Source organism: Phyllopteryx taeniolatus, chromosome 12, assembly GCF_024500385.1.
Source record: "Phyllopteryx taeniolatus isolate TA_2022b chromosome 12, UOR_Ptae_1.2, whole genome shotgun sequence".
NCBI lineage: Eukaryota > Metazoa > Chordata > Actinopteri > Syngnathiformes > Syngnathidae > Phyllopteryx > Phyllopteryx taeniolatus.
The window spans coordinates 19,327,016-19,346,973 of record NC_084513.1 but is presented as its reverse complement, the minus strand read 5'-3'; the positions used below and the strand labels follow the sequence as shown (position 1 = coordinate 19,346,973).

The window sequence follows — 19,958 nt, the reverse complement described above, 5'->3', positions numbered from 1 at the left end:
GGTCAGCGTGGAATGAAAGAACGAGAGTTCATGTCATGTATGACATTGCATGCAGAAATGCAAGGTGCTGCAAAGGTGACGCAAAGTGTTCACAATTTTCATAAACAAGCAAGGACTCAAAAGGAAATAAGACAGATAAAAGTGGAAGGACAAAGTGCAGAAATGAAAACTTTGGTTGTCGCACATAGGTTCCATTGAAGTACTGTAGCTCCTCAGAATTAGAAATGAGAAAAAATGTTTATATGGTGTTCCCTCAAATAAAGACAAGCTTACGTATAATCATCATATCTACGAGTGATAGTTTACTGTATATTTGTTTCCCCCAAAATGTGGATTAAAGCAACTAAAAGAACTTTCAAAACAATTTTTCATATTAAAAAAAATAATAATCCCCAACTAAATATATTCATAGAGTCAGGTCCATAAATACTGGGACATTGACAAAATTCTCATCCTTTTTGTTCACAACGGATTGGAATTGAAGATGTGCTTAAACTGGAGACTTTCAGATTTAATTTGAGAGTATTTACATCCAATTCAGGTGAACAGAGTAGGAATAACAACAGTTTGTACCAAAAGTAGCGAGACAAATTAACAATCATACAGCAAAGATTCACTTTTTAGTACTTAGTTTCACATACTTTGCGGTCAATTATAGCCTGAACTCTGGTAGGCATAGAATTCACCAGACGTTGCTTTCCTTCCCTGGTGAGTCTCTGCCAGGCCTTTACTCCAACTGTCTTCACTTCGTGTTTGTTGTTGCTTGGGGCATTTTCCCTTCAGTTTTGACTCCTGCACGTGAAATGCATGCTCAATTGGATTCATGTCAGGTGATTGACTTAGCCATTGTCTCACATTCCACTTCTTCGTCTAAAAATCAAAAAATCTTTGGTTGCTTTCACGGTATGCTTCGTGTCAATGTCCATTCTAAGCCCGGAAAAGGCTCAATCGGTAGAGTTATGCCTCTGGTGTGCTGTGATGGTCATCTCAAGAACACCACGCACTGTAAGAGCAGTAAGCAAACACGTGCCAATCTTTTCCTTATCACATTAAAAAACAAACAAACAAACAAACAAAAATCGGTAAGTGTTAGCGTGCATTAGACAACGTACAAAAAGCAACATTCCACCCAAAAGCAGCCCGATCCTCACCGTGGGATTTAAAGTGATCTGAGTCACCAGCACAGAGAAACAGTTCAATTACCGGCGGCGCACTTCAACATCAGCACAGCAGATTACACCCAATCGGCGCTAACCTGTGATTGTGCACAGCTGAGGCCGAAGATGTAATTTGGCTGTCATGTAAGGAGATGCTCGCCGTTGTGTGGTTATCTTAAAAAGAAGCCAACGCAATCAAAGCTTGAACCTGCTGCACACAACAAAGTTACTTTGACTTGGCGGTGTCTCACAATGCATTAGCATGCATTTTCCATCGGATGAATTATTCATCATAAGGGCTCCTAATGCAGAGTATTAATATTGAAATGGCCATGAAGCACTTTCTTTCAATTTCTCACCTTTTGATAGACCTCTTCTTTCCCTTCCTTTGTCATGCTGCTTCACATTTCAATCAGACTGAGTGCTCCTTTTGCCCACTGCTGCTTGAAAAGTGCGCTCGTCACGAGGCCTGGTCATGATGTGTGTGACATTTCCTGTCTAAACCAACAGTCTCAAAACCTTCAACTACAGCTGTACTCAGTTTAGTTGTGTAGCAAATCAATTTTCCCCGTTGATCTTGTTGTTGTTGTTGTTGTTTTTGTCAAGAAAAATAGAACTGCGTAAATGTAAAAACAAAAGAGAATGTAAAGAAATAAACTGGTTTTATAAAGTTAAGCCAAAGTCACACAAATGTGGTGTACCATATGTACGTGGAGGTGGGCCATTAAGGGGCGTGGCCTAGTGACATCAGGAGCTGGAGACAGTCGGCTTAGCCATTTACCACACGGTTAATTCCACGTGAGTGTCTGTTCCACGCTCCTTGCGAGTGTTTTCATTTTGCGTTTGTGTGTTTGACTTTGTGCAGGATAACACAAAAACTACTTACCCAATTTCCACAGAGGGATAACATTTCAGGGAGCATTCAGGATTATCATCAACAACACTCATTCACAAGACGATGGCAGAAATGTTTTGTTCTTCATTCGTTTCCCAAGCACTTTGTAATGCCCCTTACTGCCACCTGCAGACCTGGTGTGCAACATTCATGGGAAATCAGAAATCAGAAATTCTGGAGAGTCCGGCATCAGTCCTGCATCAAAGTGTTCTAGTCAAATGTGAACAAAAAAAATATGGCTGACAAAGGCGGGGGTGCTCAGTTTACGGAAGCGTTCCGTTTCTACAGTGGCTACGTAACCCGAAATTGTAAGCCCGAGCGAGTTGCACATCATAATTATACTACATATTTGCATGAAAAGAAGGCAATCATTATAAAAAAAAAATCTAATAAAAAACAAGAAGTGAGTGTGCCTTCTTGTACCCCAACGATGTATTCTTACACCACTGCACAAACAGCGCACTCCTCGTCTTCTGTCTTCATCGCGATAATGTGGGTGTCGCCCCGCCGCGCGAATCAAGTTGACTGTCATCCATTATGCATGTCCGGCGTACTGCCACACAAACATATTGCAATAATGGAGCGGGACACGCCAAAAAGTAGTTGGAATTGAAATTCCCCAAAACACAGAGCAAATTACACAACACACACTCACGACGTGCACAAAACTCACGCACATTCATGCTGGATGATGACAATGTCACCGGCAGGTCCAGTCTTGTCTCTGGCTCTTGGCTAAGACCGACAAAGGAGATGTTATCCATCAAATCCAGGCTCAACTCAACTCACAAGTGTACTGGAGTGTCTACAGTATCTATCTATCTATCTTATCTATCTATCTATCTATCTATCTATCTATCTATCTATCTATCTATCTATCTATCTCCAACTGTCGCTAATATAGAATCCAGAGGTGGGTAGCGTAGCCAAATACTGCACACAAGTACTGTTACTTTACAATAACATGACTCAGGTAAAAGTAAAAATTTGGGTAAGCGTAAGAAAGTGCTCAGTGAAAAAAACTGATTATTAGTTTTTAAATCAGAGCATGAAGGTCGAATAAAATAAAACAATTAATATTATAGTCCACACACACACCTCCCAGCAAGTCGAAATAAAAGAAGATGGTGTTTACACTCAACATCAGCTGTGTTTCATCTTAGTGGGAAGAGACTCACCTCCTAGGTTAACCGAATTTTACACTTGTATGACCGTTAATGTGTGTGTTGCCTGCACAGTTTGTCAGTTAAGTTTTGTAGTTTGTCATTGGTCCTTGAAGACATTTTTGTTGTTTATATTCAATACATGAGGGGAGCACCGTGAACTAGTGGTTAGCAGATTAGCCTCAGAGTTGAGAGGTTTGCATGTTCTCTTATGTTGTGTTGTCTCCGGGTACTCAAACGTCTTCCAAAATTACGAAAACATGAATGTCGGGTTGATTGAAGGCTCTAAATTGTCCATCGGTGTCAATGTGAGTGGGAATGGTTGTTTGTCTACCCGTGCTCTGCAAGTGACTGGCAACCAGTACAGGGTGTTCCCTATCTCTTGCCAAAGTCAGCTGGGAGAAGTTCCAGCTCACCTGTGCCTCCAATGATGACGAGTGCCTAAGAATGCTGTCGTTCAAAGTTGAAGTCTGGAGAAAGAACAACCAACATGCTGAACCACGCTTAAATTGTCGAACTTTTACCCTTCGCATTAGGAGAGCGTGCGAGGCAGAGGACTTGGAGATCGATGAATCACAACACTATTTTTTTTTTTTAGCTCAACGTCTCTCATCTTACATCGTAAAGCCTGGAATAATACCTGTTGTTCGCATTGACTTTTGCTATTGAGTCTTTTGAAGGGATTCAACGTTTTGGTTAAAAAGAAAAGTAGGAATGAGAAAATAATAATATGCGCCTTGAAATGCATAGTGCACTGGTCTTGTGATGCCATCCGTCCATTAGTTGAAGATGGATGAGGCAGTGATGAGCCGTAACAGCAAAAAAAAAAATTAAAAAAATGCTTTTTTAATGTTTGAGGAATATACTATAATTTGTCATTAAATGCATGGTGCAATAACTTTAAACACTGCAAATAAACACATGAGCACGTTAGTGCTATTGACCCATATTTCATGCCTCCTCGCCTTTCTCGATTCATGCTGTGAGCGTAGTAAAGTAAATATATCCTTACAGTTTCCTTAATCCACAACTTGCCCTGACTCCCATCTTTCTGCTTGCTCTTCAGATGTTTGTGAGAGAAAAAAAAAAAAAAACAGGCAGGCCTCCTAGCAAAAAAAAAAAAAAAAAAAAAAAAAGGCTTTATTTAATTGATGCCGTCGCTGTTGGGAACGCCGTTTGGCGTTAAAACATGCTTTATATACACAAATCAAAACAGCCTATTAGCACATCAAAAGAAAAGTCAACTGGCAATTTTGATGACTCAAAGCATTTTAGAGAAATGCTAATAGACCTGCTTTTATCTGCGCAATCATGATCAAGATGTTTTTTTTATTTTTTATAATTTTTTTTGCTGTGGGATGCTTGTTGCTACAGTACATGCGTGCTACGTGAGTGAGGGGTTCTTCAACGGCTACCGGATTTCGTTAATGGTTAGCACAGCTGTCTTTCACGCACTCGCAATGACAAGCACTAGCACATCCGGACAGCAGCCACTTGTCTTCTACGACGAGCTAAAATCTGAGTAATTGAAGCACTATCCCTAAAAGTGGGTGTAACTGCCTAGACATGCCACCAGAGGTCAGCAAACAACTATTTTTTTTTTTTAGAATCGAAGTCTTCAACTCACTTCAAATTGTGGCTTTGGCACCAAAATACCACCAGATGGTGTCAAATATATATATATATATATATATATACAATATAAGTATATAGCTTACATAGCTTGAAAAAAAAAAAATTCAACAAATGCCAAACCGGAAATATCCAGGGGTTTGCTGTAAATAAATTACCAGGTTAATTATGGTTTACCCTGTTGCTTTGCCATAGTTTTGGACGCTCCACAATCTCCACTTTGCTGCAGTGGTCTGTTTTTTTTTTTTTGCTACCCTCTGTAGCCACCAATTAGAAACTGCCTCTAGTGAATGTAGCAAACTCATGTGGTCCAAATCCGGTCTTCACATTGAAAATGACTGCCAACTTTCACTACACTGGCAAGACATCCTCTGACCATTTGAACCTGTGTAAAAAAAAAAACCCAACATAAATTGGATGAAAAAGCAACATCAGTGGCGGTTGCATGCTGTGCTGTATGCAATTAGACTGAGCTTGGCACCTCATGATTAAAAGAAAATGGAGCATATCTCTCATTTCCTCCTCTTTGACTGTACAAGTCCGAGTGGACCTGACCGTCTCACACTGATGGTCTGCGTCGGGCCTGCTCGCCTCACTCTCACATCAACCAGCAGCTCGCGCGGCCAGAAGACGTCTCACCGACATAAAGGTACCAGTAATTCTTATTTTTCATCATTGTGACAATCTCGTTTCTGCTCCTTTACCTATGGCCACCAATAGGACTGTGCACACTAATGCAAGACAAAACTGCAACGTTTCAAACATAAATCACCAAAAATAGCAATCAAAGCTGCAAGCAAGGGGCCCGAGCAACTGTCTTCTCATGGTGAATCCTCAAAATGATGATCAAATTTTGAGGCCATGCTCCACCCACATTAGACGGTGAAAGTAAAAAAAGCTTTGCAATGTAGTGGCGCCATGTTTCTAGGACACCTGCCACAGATTGGGGCTCATTTGGTCAAATTTCATTCTAGAAGTTTTACAAAAACCAAGGCATGGAATTCGCTCAAAATGGATAACTTCCTGTTCGATTTTTGGGCGCGAGTCTTTGACATTTCTGTATGCATCTTGTTATTGTAGACATGCCCACTGATTTTCCTGTCGATCGGTCAAACTGGCGTCAGTGTTGGGGATCCCTAAAACAAAAAAGACTTTATCAAGAATACATTCTGCTTGGAAAAATTGATGTTTTCTGGCATGTTGACGGCCCCCAAAAGGCCATCAGTTCATCAGAAGAATCATACTTAAAGCGATTCCAAGAGGGCCTCCATACCTCCTGGTGCTTGGGCTCTAAATAGCACAATTTAAAAAACAATGAACAGCTTAATCTGCATGCCTACTGTGTCTTCATCACCTTCACTTCTCTACCAGTTTGTAATCCTGTTCATTACCTCCACCTACAGGGCTGGGGTGAAATAGTGTTAATGGTACTGTAGCTCAGGATTGTTCCAAGTTATTGCACTGCTAAGTTTATTTTATTATTATTATTTTTTGATATATATATATATATTTCTTGGTCACCTTCTTGTTGTTTTACCTTGTGACAAAAGCTCATCTGCAATTTGCCAACATGGTCGATGATGAATTCAATGCATGTTCGGTACGTTGAAGGCTCAAAATTGACCATAGGTTTGAATATGAGTGTGAATGATTTTTAATCTATGTGTGCCCTGTGATTGGCTGGCAACCAGTGAATGTACCCCGCCTCTAAGTCCTCTGGGATAGATTCCGTGCTTCCATGATGTTTCAGTTCCAATTAAATGGCAATTGGTTGTCATTTACCTTTACTATTTTCCCACAAATGTTGAAACGATCGACGTTAATCAGTTATAATAAAGACTTGCTATGTATAACTCCTCAACAACACAGTGCGGGGAAAAGCCCATTTGTTAAACAAGTGCAGTAAATATGCAGTCGTGGGTTGAAGTGTGCTGAGTTTGTCAGCTAATTAGCGACACGCATCAGTGCTGCAGCATCTGTGACACGCGCACGCACGTGCGAACGCTGGCGGCACTTGAGGGGCTCGCAGGAGCCTTGTGGCTGGTATTATGGACGAAGAAGAGCACCTAAACCACACGTGATGAAGACTGTCTACATTAATACCTAACAAGGCATCCATGAAAAGTACAATAAAGTGATTCAACAGGGCGGAGGCATTGTCCCACAAATGCATGCCTGTGTGTGTGTACCTGTCATGCGGCATCAAAGATGGCACCCTGGTGGAAGTGTACAGCTCGTCAAATGTGCAGATGTACATTAAAGAAGCCTGTAAACATGATCAAACTGTCTGTGTTTGCGCCACGGATCTATTTGATTTGACTTGGTCCTTCCTACTGTATGCGCCTGCAGATTGAGACTCGGCAGGCAAACATAAGCAATCTCCCAACGGCTGGAGCTGTGTGGCAGGTATTTATAAAGTTTCGATTATTTATTCTCCACTTCCGATCTTGCCACGGCAACATGAAGGCAACAGGAAATAGTCGGGAAAGACCCTGCAATACAGAAGAAGAAGAAAAAAAATCACCAGTACAGTAGCTCTTGTGATGGGATAGCAATGAGTAGCAGTAATGGTACTGTACGCATTTGTGATAACGGCGTGTGACATGTTCTTCTGTCACAAGGAAGACATCTGATGTGGAGGAGGACTGTCACTCATATCAAAACGGAGAATTTGCACAGGAGGACAGGGCAGGCTTTACAAAAGCGGCTTACTGTTATCGGCGCATTCTCTCCAGGCCGGGACACGACGACGGCCAGAAAGTCACCCGGTGGTGTTACGGCAGATTCCACACTGAGCGGTGACACGGATATGATAATCTGCTGAAGATGGCTCCCAGGGGCCACTGTGGACTGTCAACATTTGGACCATTTGATTTCTTTCGCAACGAAAAGAATGGACACTTTAGTACAATAAAATGGTAAGAAATGGTAATTAATATATTATTGTGTATATTAGAACTAATATAAGTATGACATAAAATATTGTTACATAATACTAGATTATCATATAAAGTATATCTATATTACTTGTTTTGTAATTAAAAGAACGGGCACTTTATTAACAGCACAATCTAATGAAGCCCTTATAAAAACGATCACATCCAAATGTATTTTTTCAATAATAATAAGAAGAAAATAAATAATAATAAGTAGTATGATTACGATTACTGAATAGTAATCATCATCATCATCATCATCATTGTCTGTTGTTTAGATTGTATAGATATTCAAATGCATTACAGGGAATAAGGAAACAAAAACTACACTGTATATTTGTAAGGAATTATTACAGTATTTCCATTTATATTATGAATAACTAACATAAAATACGGTCTATTACCTGTTTTTTAAAAAATATTTTGTCCAAAAAAAAAAAAAATGTAACAACAAAAAGCTACATTTTGCCACCGAAATGGCATATTTCACCACAAAAATGCTCACAACATTATTACCACACATCAAGTATTGACCTGCCACATGCATTCATTTTGCCTGACGTTTCTTTGTTTGTTCTGACAGGCATCGCCATGACAACACTTCCCTGGTCAACTCAGAAATGAGGCTGACTGAGAGAGGGAGCCACTCGACCGCTCTGTGAAAAGCTGAGATGATTCACACCAGAATTGTCTCCACCAGACTCTTTACTCCCAGATATATTTCAAAAAGAAGATGAGTTTTTTTTTTTTTTTTTTTTTGTACTTTAAGGTGAATAATACGCAGTCATCAGAGCAGAACTGTTCTCATTTCAAGGCTTGGCCCGTTTCCTCAAAAGAAATAAATAGCTTCTATTCTAGTCTCACACACAGATGGTGCATTAAACTTTGATAAAGCTGATGCAGGAAAAAAACAAAACAAGACCACTATATTTTTCTTTAACTCATCCAATTCATTTAAATGTGAACATCTGCCACAAAGGAACTAAATGTGCTTTGTGTGGTAGCATTTTTTGTGGAAGAGCTGAGAATTCCGAGTTTTAAATGAGTTTGCAAAATTATGTTACATTTGTTGCACCATATTTACAGTATTTTAATTATATACAGTGCCTTTTTCATGTTATACAATATATTTTGTTACACTTTGTATTTTATTCATTTAAGTTTGTTGAAGTTTTTTTTCTTAATTATCAATGTTTGCCACATATTGTGATTGCCATATTTCTTACTGGCACAAATTTGGAAAACATTTGTTTTCTATTGCCCCTGTTCTATTTGGTGATTTCTTTTTCAAGTTTTTGCTTTTTGAAAATTTTCTTCAAATTATATATTTATATATATTTTTGTATTTTTCTTTGTGGTACATTCTCTATGGTTTTGCTACGTCTTGGCACATTTTTAACCATTATTATATATATATATTTTTTCATTATTATTTTCCAATTTGAAGTGCTACTTTGAATATTAAAAAAAAAAAAACATTCACAGGGTTATTTTCAATATTCCGTCTCCTCTTAAATATAATCTGATGAGACAAAAAAAGTGAAAAACTATTTTGAAGTGAAAAACTGATCACTTCAAATTGAGGCAACCTTACATGTAAGTGCGGAAGTTTGGACCTTCCTTTTGATGCATGCCTGTTAACAATGTTAAACTGTTACTTAACATATTGCCTGTACAGCTAATAAAGGTTCAAATGGATGCAAGCAATGTCAAGCGACTTCCCTTTGACCCTTCATTCTCCCATGGCAGATTTGAAGAAAAGAACCTGCTGAGTCATTTGACACTTTGAGGATGTCGAATAAAAGTGGGGTAAGATTGTTTACCCGAGTGGAAATCCTTCAGGCGGGCATTTAATCGCACACGTTTTGTTTCATTTCTGATGTAGACTGCTGCAGACAGCCATAGCAGGGAAAGCATTAGTGCGCACACTGCACACATACACGCTGTCAAAGTCAAACTTTATTTTTGGGAGTTAAAATGCGAAGAAACAGCAGCTCTCCTCTTCCGCCTTTTGAGGTTAACCTCTTTAGGGGGTCATGTGACGTGTGCTGAAACACGGTCTGCCCACACATGATTGGCACACACACACACGCACACACGCACACACACACACACACACACACGTACAAGCCGCCAGACCACATAGTCAGCCGCCTTCCTGGTTTATCTGGCACGTTTTCATGCAGAGGAATATTTCATTTGGACCGCAGACGCTCGTCCAGACACGACAGATGAGCAATGTGTCTGCGTCACCATTTGTGCACGTAAACATAAATGTGACGTTTTGAGGAACTGGATGAGAGAACATGTCATTTTGCTACTTGGCATATTTTTGAATATGTATATTATGATTATTTTTATTGTTGTTGTTTTATGTGCTTATTTGAATACATGCATTCAATACTTACTAAATGACATACAGTACATTATGTCATATTTTGCATTGGGCCCATTTCTTTCAATTCTATAACAATTGTTTATTTTCTTTTCAATTATCGCTACCTTTTTTCCACTTTTGCTGCACATCACATTTTTGTAAATTCTGTCTTTATATTTGTTCTTAAAAAAATGTTCCTTTTTAGCATACACGTATTTTTTTGCATTTTTAATAGCAATAAAGTAAAAAAAAAAACGTAATTCCCTTCCATTTCACACACATTTCTTTTAATGGATTAGTATAGGATTGGTGTATGGGCCACGATTGTATTCTGTGTCAAGAACATGGTTAGGGCGACGGCGAGGAACGCAAGGCAAGAACATGGTGGACCCAATTGCAGGGAAGCAGGGAGGCAAGGCAGGAGTGCGGGAATCTCAAAATAATAATATTTAATTCCAAAAACAAAGGAAAACAAAGATCATGAAAAAGTCTAAATGCTAAATTAACAAAGTCCAAAATCTAAACACAAAGTAACAAAGAAACACTTGAGTGAACCCAAAACAAGAAACAAGACATGACTGGTGAAATACCTGAGCGACAATGACATTGCAAGACATGCGACAACGACAATGAACCGACGAGAACTGAAAGAAACCAGGGAACTAAATACAAACAAATTGACGAGACAACAAGGAACACCTGGACAAGACGAGTGGCTAGAGAGAGCTGATTGGTCAACACAAAGTAGACGAGAACAGGTGGACACAACAACCTAATGAGCACACGACAAACATGGAACACAGGAAAACATGGAACAAAACTAAACACAACCCAAACCAAAACACAGACCATGACAGTCTGGTGACAATCTGGATATTCCTTTTCCCTTTTTATCATTACAGTCCACTTGTATTGGGGCCAAGTGACACAGTTATCCTCTCTATCCAGCAAGTGGCACGGCAGTGAAAAAAAAAAAAAAAAGAAGCTTGCTAAAGCTAAAATGTAGAACTGAAGAAGCTTTTTGGATTCAAGGTGAAACTGTCTTCAACAAACGAGAAAAGTCCAGTTTCTCGTTTTCAACAAATTCAATTCAAAATGACCAAGATCTGGATGAGTGTGAATCTTTACAGACAGCTTGAAGTTGGCCCATACTTTTTCAATGCACACGTACAGAACTGGAGGGGAACATTATTTATCAATCTTATGTGTCCACTTGTAATTTCGTCCTACATGTGCCATTCATTTTACATGAAAGGTGCTATACAATTATGATATTACGGTATATTTGTTGCATTTCTCGCCAGGCAGGTGACCTCTCAGTCGTTTGCTCTGAATTTCGTCGTCAGATGATACTGTTCCGTCCCCAAAGACTGACCTGGCTTCTTTTCGGTCGTCTTGGCCTGACGCATCTTGAGCGCCAGCACAAATATGATCAGCAGTGAGCAGAGCACAACGGCAACAGGGAGGCCGATCCACATGCCTGAACGACATCCAGTGCGACCTTCACTCTCTCCTGCAGACGGTCAAGAGTCACAAGAGGTTCAAATTCTTCTTCATTAATACATTGCATAATAATTCATTCAATCTACAGTATCCATAGTCTACACATGCATTTACATATTGGACGAGCATTATAATTATTGTTTCCATTGCATTTACCAATGTTTTGTTCTGTTATTAGAGGCATACATAGTGCCATTCGATGGAGGCAACCCGAAATTGTACAAATTTCGAAACGCGCAGTAGTCTACCACTAACCAAACTAATAATTAGAGTAAATGTTTGTATATATAAAAAAAAAAACTTCTAAGGCATGATAATAAAAGAGTCCAATGAGAAATAGTAAGTGCGAAAGGAACTGTGCGTGTCTTCTTTTGTGCCACGTGACGACGTATCCTGATGCCATGGGCCATTCGTAATCTTTTAAAATGTTGTCACTAAGGACTGCCATGAACCGAGGACTTCCTGTATAATATGCTGGGTTGATTTTTTTTTTTTTTTTTGTGGGAAAGTTTTTGCATCTCAGAAATGTTTCATCTTTTACTTCCATTCATAGGAAAAACAAGAGCTACATTGAATTGTTGTTTATTATAATTATATTGTGATGACTCATGATAGCCAGTGAAGTTGCCCGAGTTACCTTGTGAATAGACGCTGACAGTCGAATATCCGGAACGCTCGACTGCTGCTCTCCTCCAGCCGTGGGAGAGAGAAGGGAGCCACTCTTCCACCTCGCAGGAATAAAGCCCACGCCCTGAAAGAGTGGGCTTCATCACATTTAGGCTGAATTGGTTGGCCAAAGCGTGACCAAACCTCAGCCGCTCCCGTCTCTCCAACCAAAAGTCTTGTAAGGTGGCGTTTCGGTACGATATAAATACAGGTTGTCGTTTTGTCTCTTTCTTCTCCTGCCAAAACCAGGTGACCTGGAACTTGGATTCAAGGCTGGATTGTTTGGTGATGTTACAATGGATGGTGAAATCCTGCGATGTGCTTACATTAAATTCCAACTCCTCCTTTATGATCGACAGAAAGTTGTCTGTCAAAAGATAATACATTTATTAAATGACATTATTCTTCAGGTTAACCAGGAAAACTAAATAGAGATTCACCATGAGTCAGCTGGATAAAGTCTAGCCTGTGGCCGTAAACAGGAACGAGACAAAATGCACGATATGGTCATACCTGTAAGATTGACAACCAACATGATGGCACCACCATCAACTGAACCCTTCTGCTCCCAGCGGCCTTCATTCCCAAGCTGGTACCGCTCCACCTGACACCAGTATGTCCCGCTATCCTGCTCATGGAGCCGCTGAATTTCAAGGCCAAAGCTGCGCCGATTGGGTCTGGGGAGACGGAGCCTCCCCTGCAGGCCGTGAAGACCTTTAGTCTCCGGATAACTCAGGACGCCCATATGATCGAGCTCCAATAATGGGGCATTCACATCGGAAGATCCACGCCTGGTGTAGAACCAGATGACTTTGTAGAAACAGGAATCACCGCATGCGCCTGAGATCAGCTCACACTTGAGTTGCACCTCGTCTCCTTCCTTCGCAACGATCTGCTCCTCCTTGTCATCCAAACGAAGATCATTGGCTGAACGAAGGCGAGATCCTCGTTAATCCAGAACAAAATAAGTGCGAGTGCATGAAACATTAAAGATCTCACCAGGCTCAATGAGTGTCAGCTGAGTGCTTCCAGAGACAGGTGGCAGATGATACCATTCACCACGAGGATCTTGCAGCCACTCTACTACCTTACACACGTAGAAACCTTGGTCGGAAGTCTGAGAATCCCGAATGGTCAGCTCAAAATGAGGACCCTTAGTGTGCCGCATGCTGATCCGCTGGCTGTGATCCACACTCGATGTTATTGAGGAGTCTCGATCCGAGCTTAAGACGGTCACATTTCGGGTCTGTCGCTGGAGAATCCAGGTGACGCCGTAGCGAGAAGATCCAGAGCGAGATGAAGTTATTGAGCATTTGATGGTGATGTCACTGTTGACATCTCTTGTCAAGGCAGGAGTGGGTGTCAGAATGAGGTCACTCACTAAGAGATGGACAGAAAGGGAAGATATTTTATCCAAAATGGTTCATTTAAAAGGGGCATGCAGCCTTATCGGGTCTGTTTTTACTATTTTGAAGGGGGTTTTCAAGCTTTCAATCATTTTATGCTTTCCTACTCACGTCCTGTTTGCTCTACAGGAGGGGTTGCATCCTTCAGATTGTTACACTACTGTAATATGATGAAAGTCAAGTCAACGTTGACTAGTCGCTGATGACGTCATTCATATTTTTTCAGTGCAATTCTATACTTAAAACAAATTACAGAAGGGTGGGAATGCTTTGCAATAATTTATATTTAGAGAGACTCAACAGTTCATTCATGAAATTTAGGCAGAACATACACGTTGAACACATCGATGTGGGCTGGGTGAAAGCGTGATGGTATTTTCAGCCGGAGACAAAAATGTGTTTTCTCATTGTGTTTGCAGCTGGGACAGCCAAGGAGTTTGCACAACTTGGCCAAACAGGGAAACCTGTCCTCGTTCTGGGCTCACCGCAGCAGCTGCTGCATGGTGGGAATGTGCAGTGTTTGAAAATAATCACAGACCTCTTTGTGTGCGGTGGAACGATTCCCCGCTCTCCTGCCACTTTGATAGTGCGCGGCAAATAAATCAAGCCCAGTTATTTCCCCTTTGCTGGTTTTCCCTCATTAACCAAGCTGCATATTCAGAAATAGAAAACAATTGAAATCAATTAAGGTGCCAGACTAATTTCATTCAGCGCATTCATCTGTTGCTGCAAGTGGCTCTGCCTCCTCCTCAAGACAAAAATAAGTGATTAGCGATTAGTTGACCTCACTTTCTAAACAACATTATGGAGTAGTAAAGTTGACAAATCGACTAGTCAGTAAAACCACTTCTGTATGGAGCACTGAACGTAACCGCTACAAGAAACACAACATGGAGGAAGATTGCTGTTTGTTGATAACTTGGATTACTATTTGAACGATTTTGAATCGTTTCACTTTAGAGAGTTCCGAGTTCAATGGTCTAAGTTTACCTGGGTTCTGCACCATGACTGCTAGCGGGTTGGATGGCAACAGCTTCTTGTACACGTTCTTCTGAAAGACGGACACCCGACACTGGTAGCTCCCTGCCTCCCTGTGGCTGGCACCATTGATGAGAAGGTAGTAAATCCTCTCACTGGGGTTGTTGTCAACCCTAAGGTGGTAGCGATGCTGCTCTCCAGACCAGCTGACGACACCGTCGGAGTACATGGTCAGGATGTTGTCTATGGCCGAGGCACTGCGCTGCAGGCTCCAGGTCAGCGTTATGGCGACACGCGGCCCTTTGACACGGCACATCAATTCCACATTGTCTCCTACAGTTGCAACGTTCTTGCGGCTTATCAGATTCACGTCCACAAAAGAATCTGCGAGACAAAATGTCAGCGGTGGTGGGCACAGAAAGACATGCTCAAGATCTGCAATCAATATTAAGCTTGGTAAAAGCTAGGCTGCATCAACTATAGTAACCATCCATATGATGAGTATCCTGTGGGTGACAATACTACAAGCACTTGACATTCCCTGCTTAACAAAGCATACATGTTGTCTGGATTTTGTGGGCCATGTATGTAAGATAAAGTAGAAAGACAAAGAGGTAAAAAGTGGAATGCGTGTTTGTGCTTGTAAACTAACCCGTAGGAGCCACCATCAGCGTGGTCTGCCCTGACTGGCTGTTGGTCTTAGTGCGACTGTTCCATTCAGACACCACACACCGGTACACGCCCGAATCGTCCAGCGTGATCTCGTCGAGCTCCATGACGAAGACGTCCTCCGCAGGACGCATAGCTCTGACTAGATTCGAGACCTCAATAGCGGCCGTCTCCGCGACACCCTCCTGACTTAGACCGATGATGTTGGTAAATGTGGACATCTGCGCTGCTCGGTGCTGCCAGGTGACGGAGAGCTGACCCTTGAATCCGTGCACTTTGCAAGTTAGCTTTAACGTGTCACCTTCGTTGACACGCACGGTGTTTTGCATTTCAACTGAGAGTCCACTGGCTGCAATGAGAGACGAGAGAGCGGTCAATCCACTGTAAAGGGAGGTGAGTTTTGCTCAGATCATCAGAGGCGATGTCGACATTAACATGGGTATTTTTCAAATTATTATACAGTAGAAGCATTTTGGACATTTATTCTTGTAAAAACTAAAGTTTAGGTTGATGAAAACAAGGTTTTTATTTCTTTTTTTTTTAAAGTTCAGCAAGGTTGAAGACCGTTTTGATCTTCTTTTTGTCTGCCTTTTTCCATTCAACCGCAGGGACTGCTGACCTTCTCTTTAATCCTCCAGGATTTCTTGCTACTCAAGATATTTGACTCGGACATCATAATTGATCTTTGTAGAAAACGTGGTTGGATACCTTTTCTGACACCAAGCTTTCTAGCACAAGTTTGTCTGACCGTCCACCAGTCACAGTGTAGGTTATCAGTCATTTATGTACATTTTGTAAGACGTTAGTTGGGACTTCCTAACTGCGCACACGACCTGCTCACTCTGCCTGGATGCAGTTTATCATCATACTCAGGACCCAGAGAGTGCTGTTTTATGCATTGTTCGAGATAGACACCATTTAATTGTGGTGCAGATATAGATCGAGCTGATGTGAAAAGACTGGCTATCTTTTTTTTTTTTTTTTTTACAGCTTTTTCTCGACAAGCTGTCTGGAGTGTGAGGTGCTGATGCAGCATTGGTGAGGGGGAGTCGGCCTGCCAATTTGCCGGCTTCTGATGTAATATCAAAGGCAGACGAGTTCTGTCTGAAAGGCACGGAGAAATAATGCTGCCCCTTCCATTGTGCCTCTGATACACCAATTTGCCCACAAGTCACTGCGTGAAAGGGGCTAGTGTGTGACAGTTGCTCATTACGCCACCTAAAACCATTGAAGATATACCCATGTACATGTGGACATAGCTGGATCTAAAATAATAACGTGACCTGGAGCGGAAATGCTAACTGGTATGGAGTTGGAGTCTTGGGATTCGCCTTGCACATAGGCACCATGCTGTCCTCTTTCTTGGGACCACACTCTGCACATGTACCCTCCCTGGTCTTCAGTGCTGACAGGCTGCAATACAAGACGGTAATCTCTGTCCCCGATCCTGCTGGCCCTGAGCTCTCCTTGCTTCTCTCGCCGACTGTACTCAGGTCTCACGGACACAACACCCGTGGGACCTATTCGGGCCATCTCGACACCAGCCCGAAGCCAAGCTACAGAGAATAACTTTTCCTCCAGCTTGTGTGTGTCAACACTGCATTTTAGCAGCAGTTCCTGCCCCTCCTGCAGAGTTGTCTGCTGCGCCGACAGTCTCACCACCACAGAGACCTTGTCTGGCACCAGCTCTGTTCAGCCGCAAATACATTTTTAAAAAGTACACAAAAATTAGCATAGTGAGAGGAACAACACACCGCACATCCTGTCAAGAATGTTTTTATGATTTCAAAGTGGTTTTGAATGCTAGCAAATCAAGGGCTGTGTAATTTTCTGATGACATTATACTATGGATATTTTTTTTTATTGTGCTTTAATAAGCAAATATTCTCCCTGTTAAATAAAGGTAGATGTACAAAAGTAATGTGTTTTTTTTTTTTTTTTTTTTTTTGAGAGGACAGCAACGTAGGTTGTAACACATCTCCTTCAGAGTTCTGAGGCTCTGCATTTAAATCCCAGTTCCGGTTTTCTCCAGGTACTTTGTGGTTTCCGTCCAAATCCTTAAAACATGTATGTTTGCACTCTAAATTGCAAGTGAATGTGAGCAAATGTGAGTGTGAATGATTGTCTATATGTGCCGTGTGATTGACTGGCGACCAGTTTAGTGTGTGTGTTAGTGTACTGTAGTGTGTCGTGCGTATGTTAGTGCATCTGACTCGGAACATAATGAGGATGAGCAAAAATAGAAAATGGATGCATGGATTTTCCTGACCTCTGCCTTTGACATCCAGCGTGGTCTCCTTTGCAGTCTTCTGCGTAAGCGAGTACCAGGAGAGGTCGGGATCCTCAATCCACTCTTGAGCCTGACAGTAGATCCGGCCCGCATCCGACGGCTCCAACCGATCCATCGTCAGCCTGTACGTGGCCACTCCGATTTTATCCAATCTTATAAGACCAGCTTGGTAGCGCCCTTGAAATACCGGGCCAGGCCTTAACGTGAAGTCCCTGTCCAGGGACACGATGAGGTGTGCATCGTCGTCGTTGTCGCCCTCTTTACGGAGATACCAGGCTACAGACAGATGGGTGTGCTGGATGGTGTTGCTGGAAGCTTGGCATGTTAAAGTGAGTGCTTCACCCTCGTTATAACGCAGCGAGGTGGAGACAGCTGATGAAACACTCAAGGAGTCGTCAATCACTGTGGAGACAGGACTTTACAAAAGTACCATCATATCAACAACGTCAGTCTTGGATGAATGGAGACTGATTACCTTTAACGGTGGTTTTTACACTGTAGGTTCCATCATAAATGTATTCCTGGTTGATTACAGCACAGTCGTACTCCCCTTCATCATCTTTCTGAAGACTTTGTATCTCAAAGAGGATGGAGTTGGGCGACACGTGGGTCAAAGCGATGTCTTTGCCTCTCATGCGGTACACAGCGTAGCCAAAGCTCGGGTCGTTAGTGCTGATGATGTTCAGGATAATTGGCTTTGCAGGCTTGGTGACACGGAATTCAAATTCCTTCCTGGATGCGACATCGGCGAAGCCGCTCACGTTGCAGGAGATGGAGAGCCGGGAGCCCGCCACACGATACAGAGGCCCGGCCTGGATCTCGGTTAGCACTCTGGCCTTTCCTGAGCGCAACGCAGAAAAGTACTACAGCTTCACCAGCGTTGGGAAGTAACTAATTACATGCAACTAGATTACATGATTCTATTACAAAATGTATGCAATCGCTCTCTCTCTCTCTCCCTCTCTCTCTCTCTGTGTGTATATATATATATATATATATATATATATATATATATAGCAGATTGTGGCAAATAAGAGATACATTCTGCTCTTTCTTTAGTTTGTTTGCCACACTAATTCCAGAAGAAGGACCAGCCAACCAACTATTGTACATGCGAATTTTAGGCATAGTGTTTTATTGACGTAGTGCTTAAAATTACAGTAGCAGTTAACTTCTTTTAATATTTACAACCTGCCCGTTGAGAATATTAAAACATCTTAAAAGTTATTGTTAATAAGGGTTTTATTATGAACAATCAATTAGCAGAAATGTTCTTTTTTTTGGGGGGTCCCTTTGACAAAATACTCAATTCCCAAAAAAAAACAACAACAGTATCTATAATTTTTCTAAAATACTACGGGATGCATTTAAATCTGTCATTTCAAAAATAAAATACATCTTTTATCTTCCATCCGACTTTTCTGCACATTCCCTCACCAGAGTCCTTTTAAACAGAAGGACATATATACTGTATAAGACGTACCAAGGTGCCAAAGTGTCGCCATGCACAGGAGCAAACGAGGTGTCCATGAGTTTAAAAGGAGGCGCAGCATCCTGAATCCGCTTCTTGACTGTGTCCTTAGTGAACATATTGTGTGGATGTGTGTGTTTTGACATGAATTTAAGTGGCTTGCGTTTCCTGTCAGAAGCCTACAGGAAGTGAGAAGTATTTCCTGCATGAAACATATTGACCACAACAAGACACAATTAAGTCTGATTGTCACTCACAATTAAACGTCCCTGTGTGTCTATATGTGAGGTATTTTGGGATAATAATACTAAAAGTGCTTGGAAAAAAGTGTCTAATGTCCCATTAGCTTGTCATTTTAGAACAGTTTTGAAAAAAATATATATATTGCCTCAACGGTGAAGTGATAACAAAAGGCTGTATGGAGGCAATCTAAAAGCCATGACCATTATTCGTCTTGGTAACATCTTCTTCTTCTTTTCCTTTCGGCTTGTCCCGTTAGGGGTCGCCACAGCGCGTCATCCTTTTCCATGAGAGCCTATCTCCTGCATCCTCCTCTCGAACACCAACTGCCAACATGTCTTCCCTCACGACATCCATCAACCTTCTCTTTGGTCTTCCTCTAGCTCTCTTGCCTGGCAGCTCCATCCTCATCATCCTTCTACCAATATACTCACTCTCTCTCCTCTGGACGTGTCCAAACCATTGAAGTCTGCTCTCTCTAACTTTGTCTCCAAAACATCGAACCTTGGCTGTCCCTCTGATGAGCTCATTTCTAATTTTATCCAACCTGGTCACTCCGAGAGCGAACCTCAACA

General features: G+C 41.5%; 1 protein-coding gene and 1 long non-coding RNA gene across 4 annotated transcripts; both read right to left on the bottom strand.

Moving 5' to 3' along the window:
* Positions 1-502: 502 nt before the first annotated feature.
* Positions 503-3,983, bottom strand: LOC133486335 (uncharacterized). Of its 3 annotated transcripts, XR_009790997.1 has the most exons (7): positions 3,632-3,983; positions 2,730-2,787; positions 1,517-2,605; positions 1,256-1,368; positions 1,113-1,169; positions 903-1,003; positions 503-792 (listed from the first exon to the last, which is right to left on the bottom strand). It is a non-coding gene; the product is annotated as an uncharacterized LOC133486335 (long non-coding RNA). The 3 variants fall into 3 exon arrangements; XR_009790998.1 differs by having other exon boundaries at positions 1,152-1,368; XR_009790996.1 differs by lacking the exon at positions 1,113-1,169.
* A 6,601-nt stretch (positions 3,984-10,584) lies between these two features.
* LOC133486332 (immunoglobulin superfamily member 2-like) lies at positions 10,585-19,367 on the bottom strand. Its single transcript, XM_061791287.1, has 10 exons — positions 19,156-19,367; positions 18,148-18,513; positions 17,652-18,074; positions 16,666-17,070; positions 15,366-15,731; positions 14,726-15,097; positions 13,329-13,709; positions 12,843-13,256; positions 12,301-12,696; positions 10,585-11,673 (listed from the first exon to the last, which is right to left on the bottom strand). Exons 1-10 carry the CDS (start codon positions 19,349-19,351, stop codon positions 11,477-11,479), a joined length of 3,516 nt encoding a protein of 1,171 aa, XP_061647271.1. The 5' UTR covers positions 19,352-19,367; the 3' UTR covers positions 10,585-11,476.
* Between the last annotated feature and the right edge of the window lie 591 nt (positions 19,368-19,958).

Coding starts and splice junctions, on each gene's coding strand:
- LOC133486332 (XM_061791287.1), bottom strand. CDS start 19,351: ATGCAGGAAATACTTCTCACTTCCTGTAGGCTTCTGACAGGAAACGCA. Junction 18,075..18,147: donor TGTAAAAACCACCGTTAAAG/GTAATCAGTCTC, acceptor CTGTCTCCACAG/TGATTGACGACTCCTTGAGT. Junction 12,697..12,842: donor GTTGGTTGTCAATCTTACAG/GTATGACCATAT, acceptor ATCTTTTGACAG/ACAACTTTCTGTCGATCATA.